The sequence below is a fragment of the Alexandromys fortis genome, unplaced genomic scaffold (assembly GCF_014885135.2).
Source record: "Alexandromys fortis isolate MF-2015 unplaced genomic scaffold, M_Fortis_MF-2015_v1.1 scaffold_1, whole genome shotgun sequence".
Lineage (NCBI taxonomy): Eukaryota > Metazoa > Chordata > Mammalia > Rodentia > Cricetidae > Alexandromys > Alexandromys fortis.
Genome location: NW_026067927.1, coordinates 38829433 through 38840203, shown reverse-complemented (window position 1 = coordinate 38840203; position 10771 = coordinate 38829433). Strand labels below are relative to the sequence as shown.

Here is a 10771-nt window from a genome sequence, read left to right as displayed (position 1 = left end):
CTACAGAGTTGATTTGGGCGGGACTCGGGTTCCCTGTGAGGCACGTATGGGGGAGGTCTCCACCACCTCAGCTTTTCCTGCAATGCCACATCTCTTGGGGGTTGTCTGCCCTCGTTCTGGGCTGCAGGACCCAACCCTTTGCACTTGAGAGTGGGCAGCTTGGCTGCGTGAGTGATGCCTCTTGACAGGCCCTGCCTGGGCCTGCCGAGTTTCTTCAGACCCCTTGAGGGAAGGCCCAGTGGCCTGGGGACAGGGGATGACTGTCCCATGCCTGTGCCCTAGCTGTTTCCTGAGGATCACCCCGGGGTCTCTCACACAACTCTGAGCTTCAGTGTTCCCAAAAAACTCACATCTCTCTTTGACGAGGCTTTTGCCCTTCCCAGATGGTGATGAGGAGCTGCCCTTGGCCAGGGACTTTTCCTGATCTTTGAGTTTTCTCCCAGGGGACATCCACTGCCAGAAGCACTTCACCTGGTTGGTGAATTGATTTTCCGGAGGCTGCCCCTTAGGTGACAGTGCCAGGGAAGATGTGTGTCCATGTGTTTCCTTTAGTGCCCTGGCCTGAACAGAGTGCCTCTTCCCTCTGGTTTGGGATGACCCTAAGCTTGCATCCCCTCCACCAAATTTTCCTGACTCGGCTGCCGGTGGGGACACTCCCTTGGCAGCTGGGGAACACGCCTGGCTCTGACACTTGCCAGAGGCATGTGGGGGGAACCAGGGACCTTGTCCCGGCTCCATGCTGACTCCCACAGTGGGCAAGTACACCTGCAGCACCTGAGAAGCTGTCCTGTCCCCACTGGAGGGGCCCTGGTGTTTGGAAGTCATTTCTTCTGAGGCCGAGGACATGTGAGGCACGCCCATGGCCTGGATGTGAAGCCCCCTCTCTGAGGGCAACACTTCTCCTCTGGACACCCGACTTTTAGAATCGAATGTTTCAGGGTTGTGGGGAACTGACATTCCCTGCATGGCTTGACATGGATTCCCGTGGCTCCCTGGGAAGCATGTGTCTTGGGGGACAGTCAAGATCTTCGGGGACTGTGGGTGAAGACCAGGGTGTTTCTGTCCCTTGAGTAGCTCTGTGGTCCCCTCAGTCATGGAGCCATCTCTCCAGCTCCTCCTTTGCCCCTGAGGCCCCCGTGTCTTGGTGCTGGAAGCCAGTGTCTCATCTGTTGGCCCGTCTGGTCTCACAGGCAGCTCTGGGCTCTGTCTGTTTGATCTAGACTGTTGCAGGCTACTTTTGTCTACCGTACTGGGTATCCAGGACTGGATTGGCTCTCTGTCACTTTGAGCTATGCTGAGGTGTTTGTCTACAAACCCTTTCTTGTGCTCAGAGGCCGGCTCTATCTTGCTCACAGGTGAGGAAGCAGAAAGACGCGTTCCTCGGGTGGGCACGACATTCATTGTCCGCATTCCGTCTCCACTCGGGTGTCTTTGCAGGAACCTGGAGGACTGGCCGGAATCCATTCCAGCTACGGTGTTGGGGTGAATGTGGAACTGAGAGAAATAATGAGACGGTTCGGCTTGTGTCATGTAGGACTCTAGGGATTCCTCGACTCTTTGGGGAAGACCGAATGTCATCCTCCTGCTGAAGGTTTTAATGTGTTCTTCCAAGACCTTTTCTTTGCTCTGATTGAGCAACAAACCATGCTGGTGTTCTATCAGTGCGTCTTCCTCGCCTGCCAACGGTGCCAGATCTTTCAGTTGCCCGGGGGTTGTCTCAGGTGGAGGCTGTGGCTTGTTGATAGAGCGCCAGGATTTCTCCACAGTGCTGGGCATCTGACCCTTGCGGATTTCTTGAGCTTTCTTGTGGAAGTGTTCTTCCAGTGCGTTTTCAATCCTTTTCTGACACTGGCTCACCAGTGAGAGACTTGAGAGTTGGTCTGACTGACTCCCAGCAAGACACTCCTGGTCTGTCTTCAAAGCAGATGCTAGACTGTTCCTTGGGGCCTCCCGGAAGTTATTCTGCAGATGGTCTTCTTGGTCAGTATCTTGACTGTATGTCTGTGCTTTGACCTTAGTCCCTGCTAGGGGATGACTCTCTGAGGTACTATTGCAAGATTTTCCAGATCCACTGAGTACTGTGGCATAGGACTCCATGCTGCCTCGATGCTTAAATAGAGAGATCCAGGAGAGGCCATGATTCCTCCCTGACTCCAAGGGCTCCATCAACTCTGACTGAGGGTACATTAGTGACACGGACTCATTGATCCTGTGCGGCAGCCCCCAGCGGTGCTGAATGAGTCTCTTCCGGAGGTGGTGCTCCAGTTTCTTACGAAGCTCGTTGGTGAGGGGAAAGTCTCCAAGAAGGATGGGCCTGGGAGTTTGGGACTTGAAGGACCGGCTCACCAATGAGGGCTTGGGAGGTGGGGGACAAAAAGTATCCTGGGATTTTTGGACCACAGAGGGTAAACCCCACACTTTCTCCTGCTCCTTTTTCAAGATGTTGTATTCCAGACGCTGTGTTTCAGACGGACCAAGAGGTTGTGCTTCCTGAGTTCTATGAAATTGCACCCCACAGACTTTAAGCTGGGACTGAGGAGAATGTGTCAAAACCAAGATTGGGGTATCGGGTTGAGGCTGAACTTGAGACTCAGTGCGAGGGTCAGCTTGGGAATGCGATCTGGACTGTGTCTGTAGCCAGGTCTGTGGCTGACTTTCAGTCACCAGAGGAGCTGTGGGGAGAGTAATGGCAATGGAGGCTTCAGCCATACTGTTGAAGTAGACGGGTGTTGGGGAATGGTCACTCTCGGCAGGAGTGGTAGGATGCAAGGCCTCGCTGTGTAGAGAGGGGGGACCCCAGAAGAGCTGGGAGGGTTTAGACTCTGCATCGTCTCCAGAGGTCTTGGATTGAGGAACCTGCTGGTACATGTGCTTGCTTTTGCTGCTGGCCAAATGAGAGGCTGGCAAAGCCTGCGGGTTGACCGATGGTTCTGCTGAGGACCGCTTCTCTAAAGAATGGGGTGACTTTATAAAACCTTCATTGTTCTCTGGATCGCTTGTGGTATGGAAATCACCCCCTTTTCTGTCCTGCCTTTTGAGTCGTACCAGGGCATCAGAGTCAGGAGCCAAGAAGTTTCCAGACTCTAGATGGCCTCCCCATAAGGGGACTTGAGAAGCGTAGGGGTCTGGGAGAGGTTGGTTAAAGGAGTGTGCCAAATCTGAAGATAACAGCTCATCAGCCGCAGGCCGCTGCTGGGAGGGGTCTGGCGCTGGCTGTCTTTCATAGCCAGTGCCTGTGGTTATTGGGACATTAACAGACACCTCACTGGGTCTGCTTACCAGAGATCTAGTGGCTTCCAGTGGGAAGACCACTTCTGAGTCCTGTGCTTCTTCTGTTGGAAGAGTCAAAGAGGCAAGTGTATAGGGTGGGGTAGAGTCTGGGAAACATTCAGGGCTCAAGGGAGGCGTTGGCTCCGGTATCAAAAAGTCACCCAGCAGTGTGGGAGAAAGCAAGTTCTCTAGGGGAGCAAAAGGAGAGAGACTGGAAGGGCTCGGTGGAATGGCCGGTGCTGGACGTCCTGGCTTGCTCAGAACAAGTGAGCCCTCTGTCACAGGAACTGTGGAAGCCAAGCAGGATGGAGCGGCAATGCCGTCTTCGGGGGTGGCCTGGGAGAGCAGAGAACTGACCTTGCTGGTGCTTCTGGGACACTCGCTGAAGAGAGAATCTGGATGTCTCGGTCCACGGTGAAGGGCATCATCCAGCTCCCCTGAGGGGCTGCAGGAGAGAAGAGGTTCAAGCTACAATTGGGGTCAGCCTGTGGAAACGAGGGCCAGTTCGCCTAGTCAGAGTGCAGACACCCGGGGTGTCCCTTCACGCTGCCCCATCCGTGGCTGTCCTCTATACCCTCCTCCCATGCCCTGTTCCCAGGTCTACCCCTCCACTGACAAGGACAGGATGCATTGGATTCCTGGGAAGCGTGGGATATGTGGGCAAAGGGACCAGTAGAGGCATAAAAGGATCACCTTTGCTGGGTTGTCTGCAGCTCCCCTCTCTCCTCTGCTCTCTGGTGAGTTCCATCACCTTAAAAAAGCAAGCCCATGGACTAGGTGAAATGGAGGGGGACACGAGGATCACACGGAGTGGAGTTAGAAGAAAACACAGAGGCTAGTCACTCCTGAATGCACTCAGAACCACGAGGACACTAGGAATGGCCACACCTGCACAGCCCCATTTGCAAATCCCTCCACCTGTGGCCTCACGTGAAGCTCAAAACCACAGCAGGAAACTCTGGTCAGTGGCTCCCTTCAGGTCTGAGCTCTCAGGAATGAAGCGCTGACCACAGCATCAGGGGACACAGCCTATGCCCCAAGCAGCAGCACACCCTCCTCCGCATCCCACAGGAGCCCCGAGGGACAGTGCCCACTGCCCAGGACTGTCCCTGCTTCATAAGCCCAACGGGATGGGGCGGCACTCAGAGAACTTTCTTGGGTCTGGCTGTCTTCATATGAGTTTCTCTTTCCTGACGAGGGGACCGTGTATAGCAAGTGACATCCTCGGGTCAGAGACCTCTAACTTTATGGAAAGGACATGGGAAGCCGAGGTCAAAGGCAGACACCTACCTTTAAGAGCCGCCCCGGTCTCCTTGGCTTTCTCCTGCAGCTGTTAACACAAGGGTAGAATGAGTGTGGGACTTCCTGGCTTTGCTTCTCTCTAAGATGTCCAGACCTCCACTACCCAGGCACACCCCAAGGTCCTCTGCAGAGTGAGATGCTTATCCCAGGATTAACTGTGAAGGTGACTAGCTATTCTCACTCTCCTCCATTGGAAAACTAAAGGACAACGTGGTGTCCTCTCTGAGGACAGAGGTTACACCTGTGCTCCTACTAAAGCTTGAGTCCTGGGACCAAGGACTGGGTACCATGTTCTCTTCAGAGAACATTCTTCACCAACATTCAGCACTGGGATCCTGACCAGTTCAACGTGGAAGAAGGAAGGGGAAAGGACACACGATGTGGGGATGGATCATGGGATCATGTGTCAGGAGAGGCTGGTCTCACTCTGAGAGCAAAAGACAGTAGCCAAGCCACTAGGACCAGTTTTGTACTTTGTCCTGGAAACTTCAGCCACACATAGATGGGTCCCAGACAGAAACCTTAGTCCTCCCTGCATCCTTCTCAAGACCTCCTAGAACAGTGGTCTCTTCTCCACCCCACACCTCCTCTTCCCTCCCCTGTCTTCCTCTCTCCTCTCCTCTCCCCTCCCCTCCCTTCCCCTCCCCCCCTCAGTGTTCCATCTCAGACACCCCTCTGACAGTCGAGCTCATCCCACAGCCAGTGAACAGAAGTGTAGCTAACCAACGAAGACTCTGTCTCTTGGGAACCCACCCTACTTCCTTACCTTTTGGGTGTATTTCTTTCTCCACAGTGACTGTAAAACCAGTTTCACTATCAGGTAGCAGACATAGAGAAGCAGCAACTCCAGCCCATCTAGTAAGGTGTCGTTGAGGTCTATATGATAGGAAGCTGAGCCAAAGGTCAGCCATGTCTCAGCGAGGCTATTCAGAGATGAGAGAATGTTCTCCATAGTGTAAACAGCATGGCTGCCTGAGGTGACTGAGTCTGAGGCTTCCTGAGTTTGACTGGAGTCCCAGGCCTGCATCACAGAGCAGGGCAGAGTCACAAGGGTTCCTGAGGGTGGGGATGAGGGCGTGTCTCCAGCCCTTCCCCCACCCAAGGAGCTCTTCAGAGCCCTCTGCCCAAGCCTGCTGCTCCCCTCCTCCATCTGCTCCTACCTCACACCTTCCTCCTCTGGGGAACTTTCTGTTTGCTCCACCAGCAACCCAGGTGGTCACCCAACCCTCTTGCTGTTTGGAGAACCTGATTTGAACCTCAGCGGTTCCAGTACCTCATGGTGCCTGGAACTTGGCTTTCGCTCAGACATTAACTGCCTGGGACATTAACGGCCTGGGCACTGTAGGATCACAGTAGATGTTAAGTACAGAACGGCCATCTCTTCCATTAACATAGGCCCAAGACATGAAGTTATTTTATACATATTCTCTTCAAATCAGTTAGTAAATTTTGCATGTGAATCAGCCTGTAATGTCTTTAATTATTTATTTTTTTAAGATTTACTTATGTATTATGTATACAGTGTTCTGACATGTATGCCTGCAGGCCAGAAGAGGGCACCAGATCTCATTACAGATGGTTGTGAGCCACCATGTAGTTGCTGGGAATTGAACTCAGGACCTCTGGAAGAGCAATCAGTGCTCTTAACCTCTGAGCCGTCTTTCCAGCCCCCGTGTAATGTCTTTAATAAGAGGCACAGAATCAAATCAGAAAACTGTCTCTTCATAAATTGTCCTCAGTTGGACAAATCAGAATATGTGCACATGTCTGTGTGGGGCACAAAACATTCTCAATGTGTAATAAGTTTCATCAGCCAGAAAACAATGTAAAGCTTATTCCCAAGAATACCAGACATTCACTCAGTTTATGTTTAGCTTTGTGCTTTAAATTTGGCTTCACGTGGACAAGCTCACAAGAAAATCAGAACCAAGGCACACCAGAAACAGACTAGGGTGAGTGTGGCCAGCATACAATCTGGCGAAAGAGGTTCGGATGGGGAAAGTTAGGGAATGTGGGTGTCTTAGTTAGGGTTCACCATTGCTGTGAGGAGACCTGAGTTAGTTGTTGGTGTCTTAGTTAGGGCTCACCATGGCCACAACAGCTGTTATAAAAACAAAAAACATTTAATTGAGGGTGGCTCACAGTTTCAGAGGTCCAGTCTGTTATGATTAAGATGGAACATGGCAGCGTGCAGCGGACATGGTGCTGGAGCTGAGAGGGCTCCATCTTGCACACAGCAGGAAGTGGACGGACCGTCCCACTGAGTGAAGCTTGAGAAAAGAGACCTCAAAGTTTGCCCCCATGGTGACACACTTCCTCCAATGCATCCACACCTCCTAAGAGTGCCACTCCCTTTGGGGGGCATTTTCTTTCACATCACCACAGTGGGGCTCATGGCCAGATCAGTTGCGAAAACAGGACTGATCCTAGGACAGGCAGTGTGGACCAGACTGATTTAACAAAAAAAATATATGTATATATTGGCTTATATATGTGTATATGTATGTATATATACGTATATATGCATACATATTATGCCTAAGATAAAACACGGGGTCAGACTCCCGAAGCTTAAACCAACACAAGCTACTTTGTTGTGTAGAAATGAACTTTTTTCTCCCATGTATTTTTACTCTGATGGCTACAGTTGTTGCAAAGGACTCTACAAACTGGTAACGGGACAACCTTACAGGCAAGTGCCCAACTAGGCTGGTCGTGGAACAGTGCATTCTGGTAGGCAAGCCAGAGGAAGCTCAGGGCCAGCGGGTTTACAGGGAAGGCTGCTGGGACCAGCAAACTGTAGCGAGTCACAGAGTGTGAAAGGCTGGGCACACTAGATTGCGCTAAGGACCAGCGCAGGCTTCATAGACAAGGCTGCGGTGGGGGCTCTGTCACATTGGGATTAGTTTAGTGCAATCTGGGAACAGGGCACTTCTAGATACAGGAGACTGCTCTGCTCAGAGACATTGGGTGAGAGAAACTGCTAAATTAAACCAACATAAGTATTTTTAAAACGTCTTAACTTGAAAATGTAAGTGAAAAAAATGTATTATGTTAGGGAAGAAGTTATGCTTTTATTTCCATAGGAATGAGAGGTTGTTGATTCATTTCAGGTTGATTTGGATCAGGTTTGATCAGGAGGGACCCCCCCCAAAAAATCCTGGCTACAGACACAAAGAAATAAGCCTAGAATAACTACAAAACATGTAACGTGTATTTTACTTGCTCAAACATAAAATATCATCTTTGGCTGATGTGTACAAAACACAGTCTATACTTGTACTAATATAGATATGTATGTTACCTTTAAAAGCCCTGATGTCTTGGCCGCTGCTCCATTTACAACACCAGCAGCCGCCTCACCCCAAGACCTCTGAAGACCAGGCAGACATCCAGGACACCCAGCTCTCCTGGTGCCTCCCGTCTCTACACAGCGAGTCCCTGAAACACGAGGCTAATGCCTCAGGCAATGGTTACTCAGCCTGTGTTCTTTTCCATAGAACAGCTAAGGCTTCCACAGACAATGACTCTCCTGCCCTTACTCACCCTGTACCTCGGCCCTTGCCTGACAGTGACCAACAGGTCTGGCTACAAACATTACGCCAATCTCAGACAAGACCTGATTCTCATTGCAAGTCTGAGGTCCAGCCTCAACCCCTAATCCAAACCTGGCCACCTTCTCCTCTATCCCTACTTAGGATCTGTGGAGTGCATTTGCATAGACCCCAGAATGCATGGAAGATAAGGCAGTCACAAGTTGAAGAAAGCATCACAAGCAAGGCATTGTGCACGTGAGTGGTTACCCAGGGAAGACAGGTGAAGCTTCAGGCACCAAGGGCACATCCCATGGTCCCAACCTAACACTGCCACCACACCCCACTGCCTGATAAGATCACACAGCTTTCTGGTGTCTGAGAGTGAGGACCACTGGCCGGATTGGTCTGTGTCCAGCATGAAGTCCACATATCAGAAGGTGATACAATGCCTCCCGGGGGTCTGTTACTTCAGAAAAACACAGGGCAGGGTTATGGGTGCTATTTCTTATGATAAAATAATGCTCTGTAATTAAAAAGAGAGGACAGAGAAACACTGAGAAAAGAGGAGCTTCCTGGGCTGTGGAGTTTAGGCTGCTTTTTGAAAGACCCCAGAGGAGAACGTGGCTCATGGCAGGAGGCTGACTCACTGGGGTGACACCAGCATGTCAAGGGTCTTCAGGAATGATGGGAGGCTGGCCAGGAACAATCTTCCAACAGTAAGGCTGCCTACGCCTCCCAGTCATGGGAGTGATCATGTTCCTGACCCCACAAATGACAGTCGGCCTTCCCTAGCCGGAGTCCTTCCAGTGCTGGATGGACCAGAAAGGATCAGACCTGCATGGGAGGTTGCAGACCTCAAGAAACAGTCCCTCTTCTCCTATCTCCAGGAATCATGGATCCTACCTAGGCCTGCCTGCCGTTGGCTAGGTCAGGTGTCTTCAGCTGGCCTCACACCTCCATCCACTCCTATTACTCATCAATAGCATCTGGTCCATGGCTGGATGGAGGAAGCACAGAAGGATGTGGGCAACTTGACACAGCTTTGAGTCTGCCCAGCCTCCTTCCCTACCAGAATGGTGATCTGTCTTCCCCCTCAATTTCCCATCTCGGGTGTCTCTCTAAGCTAAACACCCTTCAAAATGGGACAAGACTAGGAAGCAGGTCTTTGCTGAAGAAGGATGGTTTTGTTAAGGTTTATAGCTCCCCTTGCGATGGAGAGGCGAACAGAGAAACGCACTGTAAATAAAGGTGTCGTCACTGGAAGCATCAGGAAGCTGAGGTTTCTCAGATGAAACACAGATAAATCTTAGTCCCAAATCAGCTTGGCAGCAGAAGGCACTTGAGCAATTAAGTAGCAGGGACCATCAAAGGAGCAGTTTTCCAAATTATTTAATATATACATATATCACAGGAGAGTGAAAAAAACCCAGAGTTACCCTACTAAAGAGGCTTCTCATTTCCATTCACTTCTCTTCCGGGTCGTGTAGCAGAAATCCCTGGGGCTGCGGTGGAGCTCATGTCGTTAGCCTGTGGGACAGGTGAGGGGGCAGCTGGGTAGAGCTGCCTTTACATTTATATAGTCAAAGGACAGCCACAGGCACTCCTCCACCAGGACACATGTCCCAGTTCCATGGAAGGCGGGAGTGTCTGCTTGCTTCAGGACCTGACCCGTGAAGATGCGGCTTTCTCTCTACAGAGCTCAGGGAACGGGAGGGAATTTCAAATGTTCCGCATGGTAACCTACCCGGCGTGGGCCTCTGGAACACAGGCTGTGACTGTTTAATATAGTTTCTGTCTTCATCAGCAAAATCTCAGAAGCTGAAGTCGAAGTCCAAGGACTTCCAAGCAGGCATCTAAGAGTATATGAAAATATGGATAGTGGTGCAGCCTCAGGGAAGAGTACTTGCCCCATGGATGTAGCCTGAGTTCTGCCCTAAGACTGCCAAAAAAAGAGAGAAACTTTGCTGTGTAAAACAGTGCATGTTTAGGTAGTGCAGGTTTGCAAAGGGCTTGCTTATGCTGGAAATCACAGTCTGACAGTAACAAATGACCCCCAAGTCTACAAAACTTTGTATTTCATTTTTTCAATTTATACAATAAACAATACAACCAATTTGAGTTTCCTCTGAAATTTGTTAGTATTAGTATTTATTAAGTTTTAGTCCTTCGACTACGGGTTCTATTTCTATTTTTGAAGAGTTTATTTGGGCTCATGTATCCATCACAATGGAGGAGGCTGCAGGCAGGAATGTGGCAGCAGGGGCAGAGGGCTGAGGGCTCACATCCTCACAGAGACAGGTACACGGCTGAGGGCTCACATCCTCACAGAGACAGGTACACGGCTGAGGGCTCACATCCTCACAGAGACGGGGGTACACACCTGAGGGCTCGCATCCTCACAGAGACAGGGGTACACGGCTGAGGGCTCACATCCTCACAGACAGGAGCACACAGCTGAGGGCTCGCATCCTCACAGAGACAGGAGCACACACCTGAGGGCTCGCATCCTCACAGAGACGGGTACACGCCTGAGGGCTCGCATCCTCACAGACAGACACAGGAGCACACGGCTGAGAGCTCACATCCTCACAGAGACGGGTACACGCCTGAGGGCTCGCATCCTCACAGAGACGGGTACATGGCTGAGGGCTCACATCCTCACA

At 51.1% G+C, this 10771-nt stretch overlaps 1 protein-coding gene across 1 annotated transcript; it reads right to left on the bottom strand.

Annotated features, from left to right (window-relative positions):
* Window positions 1-5524, bottom strand: LOC126502611 (spermatogenesis-associated protein 31D1-like). The gene is made up of 5 exons (XM_050143770.1): window positions 5331-5524; window positions 5183-5207; window positions 4561-4600; window positions 3964-4021; window positions 1-3715 (listed from the first exon to the last, which is right to left on the bottom strand). The coding sequence occupies exons 1-5, from the start codon at window positions 5522-5524 to the stop codon at window positions 1-3; spliced, it is 4032 nt and encodes a 1343-aa protein (XP_049999727.1).
* Between the last annotated feature and the right edge of the window lie 5247 nt (window positions 5525-10771).